At 35.7% G+C, this 18,606-nt stretch overlaps 1 protein-coding gene across 1 annotated transcript in view; it reads right to left on the minus strand.

Moving 5' to 3' along the window:
• Nucleotides 1–309: 309 nt before the first annotated feature.
• Nucleotides 310–18,606, minus strand: part of LRRC72 (leucine rich repeat containing 72) — a 52,009-nt gene continuing 33,712 nt past the window's right edge. The window contains exons 5-9 of the mRNA XM_005550059.4: nucleotides 17,552–17,662; nucleotides 10,082–10,171; nucleotides 8,941–9,093; nucleotides 1,858–1,885; nucleotides 310–630 (exon numbers count right to left, since the gene is read on the minus strand). Coding sequence (XP_005550116.2) covers nucleotides 465–630; nucleotides 1,858–1,885; nucleotides 8,941–9,093; nucleotides 10,082–10,171; nucleotides 17,552–17,662 — 548 coding nt within the window. The 3' untranslated portion in view covers nucleotides 310–464. The remainder of the gene's footprint in view (nucleotides 631–1,857; nucleotides 1,886–8,940; nucleotides 9,094–10,081; nucleotides 10,172–17,551; nucleotides 17,663–18,606) is intronic.

The raw sequence follows: 18,606 nt of genomic DNA on the forward strand, positions 1-18,606 counted from the left end.
CAACAACATGGATGAAGCTTACAACGTCAAGTGAAAAAACCCAGACACAAAATATTCATCTTCTATGATTCCATTTATATGCCTTTTGAAATCAGACATGGTTAATTTATTGTCTAGAAATCAGGACAGTGATTACTTTGGAAGGGTGAGTAGTGACTGGTACAGGAAGGAGGGAGTTTCAGAGTCCTAATAGTGTTCTATTTCTTGATCTAGCATGCCAGTTACATAAACATGTTCAATTTTTAAAAATTCATTGATTTGGACACTTAAGAATTTTATACATTTCTGTATACATAACAATTTTACATTAAAAAACCTAAAATGTAAGAATTATTTTTCATTATTGGTGTTTCTGTTTACATTTAAATATCTCAAATAATATCATAGTAGTATGTAATACGCTAAGTCACGGGGAAGTTTAATATACAACTGAAAACCACTACGATTTCTAGAAATACCAGGGCTCATCTCAGTGTAACTGTGAGCATTTGAGCCGGTTCTGTGCCTTCCTCTTCGAGGTATCTTTCCTCTCGTGTTGGAACTGTGTTCCAGTTCATAGAGGTCAAAGTCATCACTGATCTCTTCATGGACCTCACAAAAACAGCATCTTCTGGGTCATTGAACACAGTTCTGCAAAAAAAGCAATTATGTCAGAAAAAAAGCAATCAAAAATGAAAATTTGACCAAAATCAAATTTTTATTCAAATGCATTAATGCCATGTTTTTCTGTGTTATTTGTGTTATTAGTTGTGTACCACTAACAAATAATTTGCAGGCTCCACTGACAAATGACTTTCAGGCTAAGTGACACTATTTATATTGTATATATTGTTTATTTTATAAATGAAGTATCTGAACATATTTGGGGATCAATTAGTACAGTTAAGGTCTCACATACTCATACAGTCATGTTTTAAAACCATGTTAAATGAGATGATTAAAATATTTATAGATATATGCATATTATTATCTTAAGTTCACTGTATTCCTAAGTTTTTTCTACATTATGCCATATTTTATAAATGTATGTGGAGATAATTTTCCATACTGTATCCAAAAAAAAAAAAAATCTTAAGTGAAAAAATAAAAAGGAATGATGACTCTAAATTCATCAGTATTCATGAATTTGAAAAGTCTTCTATGGACTTTTAGTGAGGTGCTTGCTTTTGGAAATGTAAATTCTAGTGAATATAAAATATAAGTCTACATGATAACTGCTATGACCGAACATATTTAGAGAATAGCTAAACAAGGAATGTACAGCCCCACTTTCAGAATAGCTAATAGTTAAGGTTTAGTTTTTATTATTTTATTTTTTGAAACAGTCTCACTCTGTCACCCAGGCTGGAGTGCAGTGGCGTGATCTAGGCTCACTGCAACTTCTGCCTCCTGGGTTCAAGCGATTCTCCTGCCTCAGTCTCCCGTAGCTGGGATTATAGGCGCCCGTCACCACGCCCGGCCAATATTTTGTATTTTTAGTAGAGGCAGGTTTTCACCATGTTGGCCAGGCTGGTCTCGAACTCCTGAACTGAGGTGATCTGCCCATCTCATCCTCCCAAAGTGCACAGATTACAGGCATGAGCCACTGCGCCTGGCCGAGGTTTATTTTTCTAAGCATCAAATTATCTTTTTACTTATTTGGGATTTTGATAGTAATATTAAAAGCCCAAGTATGTCAGATATGAATACAGAGCTTGAACTCATTCATCACAGAAAGACCTACCAATTTTTCTCATCTATTGAAGAGTGAGTCATTTTTTAACTCATTAAAATCTATTTTAGGAAATGGAGATGATTTAAAGGGACAACACAATTATGAAATAATCTGATAATAAATGTATAGATAAAATTACTTACTTGTCTACATTATTTGCAAATCCAAAATCTAAAAAAAATACATTTTAAAGTTAGTATTTTAAAATATTTATCCAGCATTTGAAAACAACGGAACGATGCTATAAAGGAAAAGTATAAAACAGGGCTTTCTGTTTTCAAGTTATCCTTTACACAAATAGTTCAATCTGTCAAAAATCCCTTTTTATCTAACTCCAAAGCAAAACTTTCTCTTAGATATACTGGGTTTTGCCTTAGGTTTTGAGGCAATTTTTTTAGTACAATATAAATTTCAAAACCCTGAGAATGGAAAGCTTAATCAATTTATAATGTACCAATGGAATCTAAGTGGAAATTTTTGTATTTAATATACTGAGGCTGATATAAGATACTGAAACCTATCCCTTTTCTTCTGAAAGGCACATGCGTCTATAAATGGACTAACAGTCCAAATGAGGAGAAATAGTTAGGAACATTTCAACTATTTGGATTCTTGGCATTAACTGTAAAGAAACAGAATAAACAAATACTAGATCACAAGAATCTAGATCTTCCTAGCTTTGAAGCTCCAAGACTAGTCCTCAAAACCTGGATTTCTTATGGTGTCTTCCAGAGATGGTCACTGCTTTGTTGATTTCCCTCCAGAAAGCCTAGTGCCCGTCCAGAGATGGATTTTACCAGCACCTGTTGTGCCAGTAAAGCCCACAGTATCAGCTCTTGCCACTCCACAAGCAGCAGCGACCACACAGCCTCTCTGCCTTAGAATTCATAGCATTGTTCTCTTCATAAGTGGCTGACAAAAGTCTCTTGTGCATTTTGGATCATCCTAGGCTATCTTTTCCTACATTTTCCTCCCAGCTTTATTGAGGTATAATTGACAAATAAAAACTGCATATATTTAAGGTGTACAACTTGATGTTTTAATATACGTATTCATTGTGAATAATCAACACAATCTAAATAACATATTCATCAGCCAGACCTCTGCCATTTTTTGTGTGTATTGGTGAGAACACTTAGGATCTACCCTCTTAGTAAATTTCAAGTATACAATACAGCTAACTATCGTCACATTACGTAAGATCTTCAGAATTTATTCATTTGTGTAATATAATTTAAACTTTGTACATTTTAAATAACATCTCCCCATCTCCCCTTCCCCACAGCACCTGGCAACCACCATTTTACTCTCTGCTTCTATGAGTTTGACTATTATAATTCCATATATAAGTGAGATCATGCAGTATTTGTTCTGTGTCTGTCTTATTTCATTTGGTATAATGCTCTCCAGTGTCATCCATATTGTCAAAAAATGACAGGACTCCCCTGTTCTCTTCTACATTTTTAATTACAAAAAGCACATACTTTACTTATAATGAGTATAAACAATAAAGAAAATAGTGAGCAAAAAGGGAAATTTCCCTTTAACCTTTCCACTTCCTCTTACTACTATTAAGTATCACTATTAAAAATTTTGTGTGTATGTTTCCAGCCGTATGTCACATATGTACTCACATGTCTACATGTACATATACATAGAGATCTGTTTGTTGACAAAATTCCAGTTTTGTTATTACTCATAGTATACTGCTTTTCCAATGAGTATGGTTTTTGTTTTTTGTTTTCGTTTGAGACGGAGTCTCTCTCTGTTGCCCAGACTGGAGTGCAGTGGCACGATCTCGGCTCACTGCAACCTCTGCCTCACTGCAACCTCTGCCTCCTGGGTTCAAGTGATTCTCCTGCCTCAGCCTCCTGAGTAGCTGGGATTACAGGCGCCTACTACCACGCCCGGCTAATTTTTGTATTTTTAAGAGAGACGGGGTTTCACCATGTTGGCCAGGCTGGTCTCAAACTTCAGGTGATCTGCCCACCTTGTCAAGGTGTTTTTAATACCCCCAAATATATTATGGATTGATTCTATAATGGAATAGTTTGTATTATACAAATGTGCCATAGTCTATTTAACATTCTCCTATGAATGACTATTTAAATTGTTTCTACTACTTTTGCTATTATAAAAAATATTGCAACATGCAGACTTATACCCATATATTTTTTCTTTGTCCATATGTGCAAGCACTTCTGTAAGGGAGAGATCAAATTTAGTTGCTGTGTCAAATGGTTTGCACATTTTGTATGTTGGTGGATACTGCCATATGGTCATCCAAGAGAGTTGAACGAGTTTACATTCCCATCAATAACATGAATTGTGCTCTTTCTCCCTCATCCTTAACAACCCTTTAAAACTTCTGCCTACTTGTTGGATGAAAGTAGTATCTCATTGTTTTGATTTCCACTTATTTGATCATTAGTGAAGGTGATCATTATTTACATTTCTTTCTTTGTACATATGTCTTGTCCATGTCATTTATTTTGTTTTCTACTGGAATTTTTAAATTGACTTGGAGATGTCCTTTAGAAATTATGGGTGTTAACTTTTGCCTATTATATATGTTATAAAGACTTCCTCCAATCTTGCATTTTAATTTTCTTCCTATATGATGCTTTTTATTTTTAATTATTGTGGATACATGCTAGTTGTACATATTTATGGGATACATATAATTGTTTTTCATTTTTATGTAGTTAAATCTGTCAACATTTCTCTTTGATGGCCTCTGAGTTTTGTGTGAGGTTTTGATTGGCCTTCACTTTGGGATTATGAAAGTATTTTCTTCCAGTACTTTTTTATTTCCTTTACATTTAGATATTCAATCCCTCTGGAATCTATCTTTGTATATGGTGTCTCCCTTAGAAAGTAGTTCTAGTTTATCTCTTTGGCCCAGGGCTACTTTCTGGCACAATTCTGGAGGGGGCCTCAGTAAATGTTTGCTGTGCTAAGAGTGTCCATTGAAGTTATGCAACATGGAAGCTCTGTTGACTGCTGATTTTTGCTTTCACAAATTTTTCTGAGTCTACACAGCTCCCTCAATTGCTCAGCCCTATGCCAAACAATCTCTAGATCTCACATTGACCTCTAATACCTACCTGAACCTTCATGCATAGGTAGGGGTTGGCATTTACTCTTCTGGGTGTGCCTGGTATGTCATAGCTACCCAAAGTCAGAAACGTCTTCAAGACTTGATTTCCTGAGCCATTGATCTCCCAGCTCATAACTTTGAATTATCTGTTTTCTCTAGATTCTGTCCTGCCTTGTCTGTACTGATGTACTTTTTGGTGAATTGCTGTTTGTTAAATAGTCTGCCTGGTCTTCCTTTTTGGACTTACCCTTCCCTTTTCCTGAGTAGTACATGCCTCAGCTGCCAGGCCCAGGCTCTGTGACACTATACCCCAGCTTGGGCTCAGCACCTGGAGCTCTGTCTTCAGCAAACATGGTGGAAATCTGGCAGCCTCACTTTTGGACCACTAATGGACATTTTGAAAGCTTGTTGGTGTTTTATTTTAAATTCCCCTTAATGTCTTTCCACATCTAGATATATTGGTGAAACATCTGCAAATGAGTTTCCTTAATGCCAGGTAGAAGCCCAAAGTGTTTTGGTTCTGAGAATACCGGCTATCTTGCAATAAAACCCAGAGACAGTAATGAAAATTTGTACAACCCTTTTAACCATACTTATTTGATAAGGACTGATAGATGGGATTTGAAGAAAACTTAAAATTGATCTTGCTTCTCAAGATATTAGAAATATAATTGGTTTCTTTCTCAACTTTAGATTAAGGATAATAAAATCAAAATGTGGCTTTATGATTGCTTCATAAACATTTTTAAGTGTAATTTCTTTTCAATAAAATAATTCATATTTCTCTTAGAATTACTCTAATAATTTTTTAGAAAGTCACAATAAGGTAAGATTTATAACAAAACAAATATAGAAGCTACAAAATGATATGATAAATTTTAAAAATTTACATAGTGTGTTTTACTATAAATGTTTGCTTAATTAAGGTATGCTAAAATAAGCCATACTCTGGGCTAAAAATACTTTTTAGTTGTTATGATATAGTGACCTTTTGCAGAAAATGAGTAGATTTATAATAATTGTCCTGTCAATTATTAGAGGCTTTAGTCAACATATCTGATAATTAAGAAGAAAAAGTTTCAAATGCAATAAAATACTCTCCTTATCTTTTCTGCTCCTGATTTTGTTTCTGGAGGTTCAATATGAAAAGGAGCCAAGAGAATTTAAAAAACGATTCTAGTTCTTTCAGCAGTCTGGTTAAACAAAAGAAATGTAGAGCCCTAAAGGTGGCGATCACACTGATAATAATTATAGCACTGAAAAATAGATTGTGGGGGCTGACCTTGCATTGTTTGTTATTGTGTGCATTAACTGTTTTTAAGAGGGGAGATTTGCTATCTAAAGACTACTTTCCTTCCACAGCATGGTCTACTCCGATAACAGACATCAGTCAAATACATGTAAGATTTAGATTGGTTCAATCTGGATGGACAAGACAACTCAAAGCAGGGTGAGTGCTGCTATTCCAGGTCAGAAGGTAGAGTTAAACATTTTCCGACTGGCAATTGGTTGAAAGAGTTATTATCAATAGAAATGAATGGGTTACGAAAAGGGGTTGTGAAGACCAAGGCTTTAACATCCAGATGAAGCTTCCAGGTAGCAGGCTTCGGAGAGAATAGACTGTACATATTTCTCTTTTTCCTCTTCCTTCCTTCCTTCCTTCCTTCCTTCCTTCCTTCCTTCCTTCCTTCCTTCCTTCCTTCCTTCCTTCCTTCCTTCCTTCCTCCCTTCCTTCCTTCCTCCCTCCCTCCCTCCCTCCCTCCCTCTTTTCTTTCTTTTTCTGAGACAGAGTCTTGCTCTGCCACCCAGGCTAAAGTGCAGTGATGCAATCTTAGCTCACTGCAACCTCCAACTCCCAGGTCCAAGCGATTCTCCTGCTTCAGCCTTCCAAGTAGCTGGGATTACAGGAGACTGCCACCATGTCTGGCTAAGTTTGTATTTTTAGTAGAGATGGGGTTTAACCATGTTGGCCAGGTTGGTCTCAAACTCCTGACCTCAAATAATCCACTTGCCTCAGCCTCCCAAAGTACTGGGATTACAAGTGTGAGCCACCATGCCTGGTGAGTTAGACAACTGTAAATATATACACACATTTTAGTACACTTTCAGTTTTGGGAAACATGTGCAGAACATGCAGGTTTGTTACATAGGTATACATGTGCCATGGTGGTTTGCTACACCCATCAACCTGTCCGTTAAATTAGGTATTTCTCCTAATGCTATCCCTCCCCTGGACCCCCAGCCCCCAGCAGGCCCCAGTGTGTGATGTTCCTCTCCCTGTGTCCATGTGTTCTCATTGTTCAACTCCCACTTATGAGTGAGAACATGCGGTGTTTGGTTTTCTGTTCTTGGGTTAGTTTGCTCAGAATGATGGTTTCCAGCTTCATCCATGTCCCTGCAAAGGATATGAACTCATCCCTTTTTATGGCTGCATAGTATTCCATGGTGTATATGTGCCACATTTTCTTTATCCAGTTTATCATTGATGGGTATTTGGGTTGGTTCCAAGTCTCTGCTATTGTAAATAGTGCTGCAATAAATATACGTGTGCAGGTGTCTTTATAGTAGCATGATTTAATCCTTTGGGTATATACCCAGTAATGGGATTGCTGGGTCAAATGGTATTTCTGGTTCTAGATCCTTGAGGAATGCCACATTGTCTTCCACAATGGTTGAACTAATTTACACTCCCACCAACAGTGTAAAAGCGTTCCCATTTCTCCACATCCTCTCCAGTATCTGTTGTTTCCTGACTTTTTAATGATCTACATTCTAACTGGTGTGAGATGGTATCTTATTATGGTTTTGATTTAAAAACTTCTGATCACTGTTTTCTGACTTCCACGATTGTAGCTGGGGAGTTTGTGGTGAATCTCTATGTTATTCTTTTGTAGGTCATCTGGGTTTTCTCTCCGACTGCTTTAAGATGGTTTTGCCCTTGGTGAAGACTTTTGTTGTTGTTGTTGTTGTTGTTGTTATGTGTCTTTTTTGTGTTTGGATTCTTTTTGTCTGGTGCATCTATGAATTCTTTGCTAATTCTGGTAATTGTCTGGGCGGTCTAAGAATTTATTTAACAGTTTGGGAAATTTTCCAGCCATTATCACTTTAAACATTACCTTCTGCTAATTTCTATCTATAATTTGTTTTTCAGGAACTATTACTAAGCTTATATTGGACCTTCTCTTTCTAATGTCTCTCCTTTTCTCAATATCTAATTCATATCTTCTATCGCTTTCTTTCTCCATGTAGCATTCTGGGTAATTTCTTCCAAACTATTTTTCAATTCAATTTCCCCTTTATTTCTAAATACTTGATTTGGTTTTTTAAAACATGCATGTTGTCTCATTGGCAAAGTGTCATAAAGACAAGGATTTTACCTTTGCACCTTTTCTCATCCACCCTCTCTTCCTTCCTGGAATGGAGATGTAAGGCTTGGTGGTATACCAACCACCTTGTAATCATAAAGCACACTAAGAGTAGCAGAACAAAAGACAGATATATCCTCAAACACTGATGACATCATAGAACTTTAACCCTAGATACCGTACTTTTGTATTCTTTGCTGTCTGAAAAAACTAAACCCCTATTTTTTTCCATTTCTGTTACAAATATGAAATTAAATTCCTACTAAGGAAACATCCTGAAAATATTCAAGTTATACTTGCATATAATGACCCTGTGAATATAATCAAAATATTACCAGTGCTTATTTCTGGATGGCAGAATTGCAGATGATCTTTATTTCTTCTTCGTATTTTTTCTATATTATCAAAAATTATATAGCCTTAATTGGTAAAATCATCCATGTCAGTGGTAATAAAAATAACGAGAGCTCATTTATTGAGCCCTTTATACTGTGTTAGATACTGGGATAGAGGCTTCAATGTATTATCTCATTATTATCACAGCACCCCATTTGATTTCACATGCATGAATGAGGATGAAAATTGCATACCTACTTTAACTGGACTAAAAGTATTATAAAGTTAGCAAATATATTAGAAATTATTCCATTATTTAGATACTTAAGTTTATTGTAAATTGTAGTTGCTATTATTACAATCAAATTACCCAAAAGTTTGAGAAGTTTTAATTTCATTAAATTTTTTTTTTTTTTGCAAAATACCTGAAGGTACTCTCTGGGCTGGTTTTTGCTTAAATGGTGATTTAGGACCCCAGGAAGCATCTACTTTTCCTCTGAATGCTATTGATTGAATGATATGAGCCTTTTTATGGTTAAAAATGGTAATCATTGATCTTCTTTCTTTTTCTGTAACTTCTGATAAATGCAAAAAGTAATGTTATTGCATAGCATTATAAATAGGCAGAGTGATTCAAAATAGAACTGAATACTTTCAAGAATGTATTTATCTAAACTATGCTATATGTGAACATCCTGTCAAAATTGTTTTGTAAAGGAGCTATCACAGTTATTTCCATAATCTTACAAGCACTCAATATACACCCCACACATCACAAGACAGAGCTTAATCCTTCAGTCTAATGCATCCCGAACACCCTTTAACACATCACCAAGGATGATTAAAATTTTAGCATGAAACATCCTTTCATTTCCTCAAGGCTATTAGAAAGGAGAGGTATAACCGTAAGTTTCTGATGTATCCTATAGAAAGTGGTTACTCAGTAATAAATTATTAAGAATGTTCAAACCTGTAGAGACAGAAAGGTAAGTAGATAGATAATATAGCATTTGGAAGCAAAATAGGCCTCAAAAAATGTTAAGCGTAATATGCTGAGGTTGATTGTGTGTGTGTGCATGTGGCATATAGAAATCTGACATGCTATCTTGAAGGTGCATTCATAAAGAAGTCATCATTCATTGTATGTTTCAATATATACATATTTACAGAATTTTAAAAAGCATGACTTTTAGAACTTAAATAGGCCTTATGAGATTTATTCCAATTCCCTCACTTTTGAGATAAGAAACTAAGGTGCCGGGAGGTAAACGATTTGGCATCCAACATGTTAATGTCAAAACCAGAACCAGAAGGACCACTTTCCTCATGCTCAGTTAGAGGGCCTTTCTAATCAAGTAGTAAAGAGACGTGAATTTCTAAATCAGGGCACATTTTAGAAAGCAAATCTTTCAAAAATAAGTAATTGAAAAACTTTCATTTACAAAGACAATTATTCAAAGGGATATTTTTTACAAAAACGTATTTTCAAAGGTAGTCTTCATTTATAACCACTGAGCTATAAGACTACTTCTCAAATATTTCTTTGCAAGAAGGAAGGGTCCTTACGATTTCGGTCAAGCAGCTCCACTCCTGGAAGGTGGTAGATTATATATAAACGATACAGATTATATTGGCACAAAGGATTTTGGTATAGACCTGCAAATGAAGAATCCAAAACAAAATGTCAGATTTCAAAATCCGTTTCACGTATCACTTATAAAATACGAAAAATTAAGAGATTCTATAAAACATAAGAACTTATAGAGCTCTTCTTCATATCCAGCAATAGACCCATGAAACCTTTACTTAGAGCAGCAGTTAATTTTTCTATCTGTTCAATTCATTCATTCAACAAATATTAACCAAGTGCTTACTATCTACTAGGAACTGTGCTAAGGGCTATGATCATATCATTGACCCAAATCTGCCACAAATGAAGGAAATTTTTAACATGTCCATAAATAAATTAGTAAATGAAGAACTAGATATCAGCTCTATTGGAGTTTTGAGGTTACTTTTTATTAAAATATCACTTGGTAGTCTTCTTTTGGTCTCCAAGTTCACAAGGGTGCATGCGTGAAGATAGGCAGAGACACAACATCCTGCTCTAATAGAATTTATTTCCTCCACACCATTGCTCATAGTTCAGAATGTGTCGATAGTAGTTTCAGATCTTAGCAGGACCAAAGCTGAGCAGATGTGGCTCTTGCATTTTGTCTGTCTCTGGCCAGGCACGTGCATTTCTGAGATCCTGGTGTGCAGGTGCTAGGATGTGCGATAAACCGCACTTCCTAATGGAGTGGTTGGAAGAATGAGGCACGTGGATGCAGAAGCAGCCCTGGCACTTCTCACATCATATCCCTTGGGAATCAGCACATAGGTGTTCTTAAACATCTTCAACTAGAAGTTGTGAGGGCTTTATTTTTTTAAAAATGATATTTTCCCTATTCATCCTAGATGATAATAAACTTTTTTTTTTTCAGCACAATGTGAAATAAAACTTTAAAGATTTTCAGTTGGGCATTTTTTTTTTTTTTTTTTTTTTTTTTTTTTTTTTTTTTTTGACAGAGTCTTGCTCTTGTTGCCAGGCTAGAGTGCAATGGCATGATCTTGGCTCACTGCAACCTCTGCCTCCCGAATTCAAGCGATTCTCCTGCCTCAGCCTCCTGAGTAGCTGGTATTACAGGCACCTGCCACCACACCTAGCTAATTTTTGTATTTTTAGTAGAGACGGGGTTTTTCCATGTTGGCAAGGCTGGTCTCAAACTCCTGACCTCGTGATCCGCCTGCCTTGGCCTCCCAAAATGCTGGGAATACAGGCATGAGCCACCGTGCCTGGCTGGGCATCTTTAGTTATTCGGATTCTGCCTACCTACGTGCAATTTCTAGGAAATACTTCTGAAAATACAACTAATGAGGAGAACCACTAGATGGCAGTAAGAGAAAGAGCTCCAGCTACTGCACAACTACTTCACTCAAAATGAAGCTCACTTAATGTACATGTGAAATTTAAGAATACTGTTGTAGACTATTCATAAATACAAAGAGGTTTGATAAAGGCCTGAAAATAGGAAGCATTAGAACCTCTGAAAAAAACTGATTAATATTTATAAAGAGCAGTTTGTAACATAAAGAAGATTGGGGTGGGTGTATGCTTAAAAGATAACAAACTAGATAAAAACTTTAAAAAGGTCAATCATCTGGAAGTTTTCTCTGTAGTAATAAAACATTCTGATATTTGTTGTATAAACACAACTTTTTCTGGCTAATAAAAGCATTATATATAGCTATTCCCTGTGGAAAACACGAGCTTTAGAGGGACATAAAGCAGGCAATGGAAGACACCTGGTGCATAATAAACAAAAGTTACAGGAATGAGGAAAGGCATACAGGAAAATGTAGAGCCAGGAGCCACAGAAAAATTTAAAAGAAAGGAAATATGTATGTAATGGAGAAAATGAGAAGACAAAACAATTTTTTTTTCAAGATTTCTTAAGTGACAGAAAATGATCTGAATTTTATTCTTAAAAGAGAAGCATTTTAAAGTGGTAACAAATAATTATAACTGAAGGACAGGGAATAGAACAGATGTATATTAAACCACTAATAAGGACAGATTTTAAAAGGGCCATCGGGATCATGAATTGTAGTTCGAGCCAGAGAAAGTAAAGAAAAGGACCCTCTTCAAGGATATAAAAGCAAAGCATAATTGTTTTTCATGAGAACTCAGAAGGAAGAAAAAGTCACAGATGCTTTAGCACAGAAGTCTGCTTTGTGGTTACTGTCTTGGGGAATCACATCTGACACCTCATAACCCTGTTACACATTATAGCATCTGGAAGTAGAGTCTGCCTTTACATATGACGTTAATGGAAAATGTACCAACATCTTTCAATGACATTTTCTCTAGGTGCACCCTTCGTCTTCTCTTTTCCCTCTGAGGACATTACTATCCATTTCATTTCATTTCTTGGCTTTTTCTGCTAAGCCTTGGTTAAGTAACTTCTATGTGGAAATTCAAAAACTAGCTTCAGCTAAATAAAACACAAAACTTGGATTTACTACTGTTACATTACTTATTAACAACATATTGATACTAAAAACTCTATGGACTTGTGGTTGACCATTCATCTCATCATAAAGTCAAAACTGAATGACACAAAATCAGAAATCTGAACTGTTAGCCCAGCCTCTGCTTAAATTAACTTAAAAAAAATTGAATTAAATAACTTGAAAGGCATTTCATCATTATTATTCACTGTTTCCTAGCTCTTAAATTTTAGAAGGAAGCAATCTTATTTTTAACTCTCTTTTTTCCTTCTATACTATGAAACATTTAACATTTTGGATTTATGAGTTTTGGATTGATGCTACTAAAATCAACATAAATTAAATGTCTAAGATGTGAAATCGGTTTCCTGTGTCTGAATGTTCTGAAAGCCTTCTATGATGTACAGGCACATTCTTTTAGAAACTATGAAGAGAAATTGCTTACACTTTCACTTTCAATAGGTTAATACTATTTAATCCACCTTCCCTCTAGGCTACTTACAGTGTACACCTCAGTGGCGCCAGCACTGTCTTGCTTATCTTAATTTGGGATTCTGAGTCTAAGCAATTTACATTTACCCAATGATATATCAAAATGTCTCTACTACCTTACCACACAAGCTTGACTTACATGAGTCACGTGTATGAAGCCACTTATTATCAAGACAGAAGGCGAAAAAAAGATATCTAAATAATTGGCTCCAGTTAGTTTTTTGTAAACTTTTAAAGCAGTATTTAAAATCGTTATTTAAATGAACCCCAATGTTTTTAAGGCTGCCTTCGAAGAAAGTTGATGTAATTAATAAGAGACCAACATCCCAATTTTAATATATGAGAAAAAGAAAATGACATGGAGAAGTTAAAAGCCTATTATAGAGAGCAGCCTGTGGAAGGAAGTTCAGCTGTCAATAATCAGATACCAGGATTGTGAGGCTCTGGGTCAAGCTTACTTAGTAAGGTCAGCATCTCCATTGTTAATCATCATCTTGTTTTAACTAAAAATCTGGTGGCCACCACACACCATGTGCTAATATGGAAATCACCCCTGATTGTAAAAGGCAAACTAGGATAAAGCAGAGGATCGAGAGAGGAGCGATCAGAACATTATCTTTTTCAGGACAAACAGTAGTGAAAAGCACTCTTGGTTCTTTTTCTTTGCTGAATCGTTTTGTCTTTTGGGAGGGGTGGTCCCACCTGGAAGGGTATTATAGGAAAAGAGGCTCAAAGGAAGGGACCCTGGAGATCCTAGTCCCACCCCATCTCCCAGCATCCCTCTGCACCGCTGTCTTTTTGCAATCGGCAGTGGATTGGGGCCACTGCTAAAGACAAAGGCAGACAATGTTTAAAAGCAATACCTGTGGAAACATGGAGACCCTCTCTCGAAAGGAGGAGCTCCCTGTTCCCAATGCTGATTCCTGGAAGCTCCAGTAGGAAGCAGGTCTTAACAATTATGGCATGCAGGAGTCTTAAACATAACTTTCCAACAGTGGAGCTTAATAAAACAGAAAATTAGAAAGAAATGAGAAAACTGAAGGTTTAGAACAGGAGACTGGCTTAAGCATTTTGATGCTGTGGCTTTTGGTGGTGGTGGTTTTTTTCCCCTCAGTACTGGAAAGGAGGCAGGAGTTAATGAAAGCCATCAGCCACAAAGTGGGTCTTTGACACATGTGGATTCTGATTTAGAAAGAATTTGGAGGAGGGAAGGGAAAGGAAGAGGAAAACTGAGTTGGAAAGAGAGGGTGTGGAAAGGTGGACTGCCTGGAGAGAAGAGGTGGAGTCCCCTGACTCTGCCCGGAAGACAGGAATTCCAGTTCCCAGGACCTCACACTCTGCAGCTGGTTTAGGCCTCCCTGAAGCTCTCAGCCATGCGTCTCCTAGGCAATCCTTGGCAATTCTCCTCATAAATGCCAATGGAAAGTGCAATGCTGAGAATGGATTAGTGTTTTGCCCTTCAGGCTGTTTTCTCACCCTCTGAAGAACTTGTCATTTAAGTGAAATAATAACAACACTTTATAATTGCACATGGATTTACAACTTAAAAAGACAAAAATGACCACATTTGAAAACACATAGATTTCTCATTTTAGTTAATGAGCTAAAGCTAATCTGTGATTGCAAATGAGGCTCATAGAAACTTAATCTGAAGACATGACTGCACAAATAACATTAGTTATCTAATAAATACAATCTATTTTCCATGCAACATCTTTAACCAAAATGGGACATGAGTTCAAAATGTGAATTTTTAGAAAACGCTTTTTGTTTTTTGTAATTGGACATAACATTTTCTCCATTTCAAACAAATGATCCCACAACAAGATTCTCAACTGGAAAATTACAGTTACATAACTTGAATTGCATCACTATGATTTTAAATAGTGGTCGTAAACTATTGTGACTGGTAATGATATGGACATTATACTACCAGACTGGTATTTAAAAACTAGAAAACTCCCACCCCTTATGCCTGGCACAATTCTATGCTCACGTACACCCTTGACAAGTAGGGTATGGGCTAGATTTCAGGATCTATTTGGTCCTGGGCTGGGCACCTTTGTTCAAGGCATAACCTTGTTTATTACTATGGGCATAACTCTGTTTATTACTATGGGAGTAAGCTTGTTTACTACTCTCCAAATGTTGTTTTGTAACAAGTTTCCTCAAATTATAGAGTTTTTAAAGTAGCAAATCATTTTGCATCAAACCCCTTCAACTCTAAGATATATTTAGTCTGAGTGTTACAAATTTGTAAGCCCTATATAGGTATAGACTGGGTCTTTCTTGTTCAAATTTGAGTCCTATTATCTAGAATAGTATCATGTAGTGAATGTGTGATAAACATTTATTAAATGAATGAATGAATACATTATAAATATTTATTGAATGAATGAATAAATAAATAAATGATAAGTAAAACAAGGCATGAATTTGTGTTTCAACATTCCTTAAGAGTTTGGTTAAATCTGTGAGCTTTGCATTTCCGTGATTAAAGGGAATAATTCTAGTTACATCATAGGGTGCTGTAAAGATTTAAATGAGACTATAATAAAACATTTTTTTCAACAAGAAAGACATTCAAACATGTTACTGTATGATTATTATTTAAAATAGCAGTTGTTTTCTTGAGTCTATTAGCAGAATTTCGAGACTGGATGCAACTTATTTCGTTATCTGATTTACATAATCCACAATAAAACAATTTTTTTCTTATTTTAGAATTTCAATTTTTTTTGTTGCTTCAAAATAACATTAATGGTGAGAAATGTTTTCTTAAAAAGTGTTTACAGAGTTATCCTAATGTTTAAAGCAACCCTGAGAAGTAGCTGTCAGCCCATTTTATAGAAAAACAAAGGTAAGTGTCCTAGGTCTAGCATAACTAGTCTTTTAATTATAGCAGCATTTTTTCAGCAGATACGGGCCAGGTAACTCAAATATGCAGGCCAATTCTTTCACAGAAGATCCAAAAGCTGTAAAAAACCTCCTGACAGCAGGCAGCCTTCTCATGTCTCCAAAATAAGCATAAAATTGCCATGAACTTGGTGTAATTTTGTGATTTTAATACTTGGGTTTAAATAATCTAACTGTAACAAATGAATCATTTTCTCTCAGTATAGTACATATAACTGACAACACTGAAAACATATGGAAACTTTAATAACTCTCTCTACATTGATCTGATTATCTGATTAGAACCTTCACCATCAATACTAGTTTACAACTATTCAAAATACTGTCTCAGGCAATTCTGAGAAATGAATAGAAAAGGAATTTAAAAATATATCTATTGCATTACATTATTATAAAGAGGTCTCTAAACTCTAAAGTCTGAAAACCTCCTCTTTGATCTGCAGGTCTTTTACCTTAATACACCCAGAATCCTTTATCTTGTATTGTGGTTGTATACATGTTTATCTACCCTTCAAGACCATAAGCTTATTGAGAGTAGGAGTGGTGTATTATTTATTTTTTTGACTCATCTCACACTTCTTTTCAATAGGTTAGTTCCTTGCTGGGTGTGATTCAATATATATGAATAAAGTTTGCTGGTTATCCAGTTGAAAGTTTAAAAAGCCTTCTGTTGTTGTTTTTTTTTTTTTTTTATCAGCTTTATTAGTATACTTCATGTACCACACTATTCACCCGTTTAAACATATGATTCATGTGTTTGTGGTATATTCACAAAGTTATGCAACTGATCACCACAGTCAATTTTAGTACATTTTATCACCCCAAAAATAACCCCACACCCTTTACTCTCTGGCTGTCACAACCCCCAATTCCTTGGCCGTTGGCAATGCTCATCTATTTAAAAACAGTTACCTCTTGCTGTCCTATAGATGTGCCTACTTGGACACTTATATAAATGGAATCATATAATGTGTGTTAAAACTTACTTTTGAGATAAAACTCAAAATAAATTTAAACATGTAAATCCTTTTGCTACTTTTGTCATTTTCATTAGACATGTGATAGATAGCATTTCACACACAAACATTTTTCTGTTGTTTTTTCGAAAGCATGTCTTAAAAGACAATAAGATCTAGTCTTATTTTCAGGAATATCTATTTTTTTTTTTTTTTTTTTTTTTTTTTTGAGACAGGGTCTTTCTCTGTTGCCCAGGCTAGAGTCCAGTGGTGCAATCTTGGCTCACTGCAACCTCTGCCTCCCAGGTTCAAGCTGTCCTCCCGCCTCAGCCTCTTGAGTAGCTGGGGTCACAGGCATGTGCCACCGCACCTGGCTAATTTCGTATTTTTGGTAGAGGCAGGGTTTCACCATGTTGCTCAGGCTGGTGTGGAACTTCTGGGCTCAAGTGATCCGCCCGCCTCGGCCTGCCGAAGCACTGAGATTACAGGCGTGAGTCACAGTGCCTGGCCTAAATATCTTAATTATAAACATTGCTCCTCTAATTTTAAACTAGATAAATGGAAAAATGTCTTATGTTAATACTATTTTAATTTATGGCCATATAAAATTGCAAATTGTTACTTAGGATCTTCAGATTTAGCATTCCCTGTAATTCCTTCACTGTTGCATCAATATTGGTTAACTCATTGTGGTGTAGCAGGAGTATATTCAATGAAGGCAAACAATGCAGGCCTAAAAAAAAAAAAAAAGAATATTTTTACAAGATTTTAAACATTTTTTTCAATTTTTTTATTGCAAATAAAACTAAACATTTTTAATGCTAATTAACATGCTAACTAAAAAGGAAAACATATGATAGCTGGATAAAGAAGGAATAACTATTAATAATATATTATAAATTATTATTAAGAATACAATAAGATATAATTCATACAATTAATTGTGATGTGGGAATACAGAGTAAATTTCTTTCCACTGTTATTGTTTTACTTTTTTTTTTGAGATGGAGTTTCACTCTTATTGCCCAGGCTGGAGAGAAATGGCACAATCTCAGGTCACTGCAACCTCTGCCTCCTGGGTTCAAGGGATTCTCCTGCCTCAACCTCTCAAGTAGCTGAGATTACAGGTGTCCACCACCACACCCAGCTCATTTTTGTATTTTTAGTAGAGACGGGGTTTCACCATGTTGGCCAGGCTGGTCTCAAACTCCTGACCTCAGGTTATCCACCCGCGTAGGCCTCCCGGAGTGCTGGGATTACAGGCATGAGCCCCCGTGACCAGATTGTCTTACTTTTTAAAATGTAGCAATGATTTTGTTTGTTTGATTGATTTTGGAGGGCTTAGTTTCTTTCTTCTTTTTGTTTGGTTTTGGTTTTGGATTTTTTTTTTTTTTTTGCTTGTCAATGTTACTTAGATTTATAATGCTAGTCAAGGGAAAAATTACTCATCTCCTCCAAATTGCATAGCTAAGTATTTTCTGTACATAACTGGAAACCAAATATTCATATTATTTTCATAGATTCTAAATTGTTTATTTTCCTACATTTTTAACATAAATGAAAGTGGGATGTGTCTTTTGATAGCCATGTCATAGCTTCATTGGCAAGATGTTCTTTCTTAGTGGTGTATGAAATCATGATGGGCCTTAAAATGTATGACATTTTTATTCTATGATA

Source organism: Macaca fascicularis, chromosome 3, assembly GCF_037993035.2.
Source record: "Macaca fascicularis isolate 582-1 chromosome 3, T2T-MFA8v1.1".
In the NCBI taxonomy this organism is placed as follows: domain Eukaryota; kingdom Metazoa; phylum Chordata; class Mammalia; order Primates; family Cercopithecidae; genus Macaca; species Macaca fascicularis.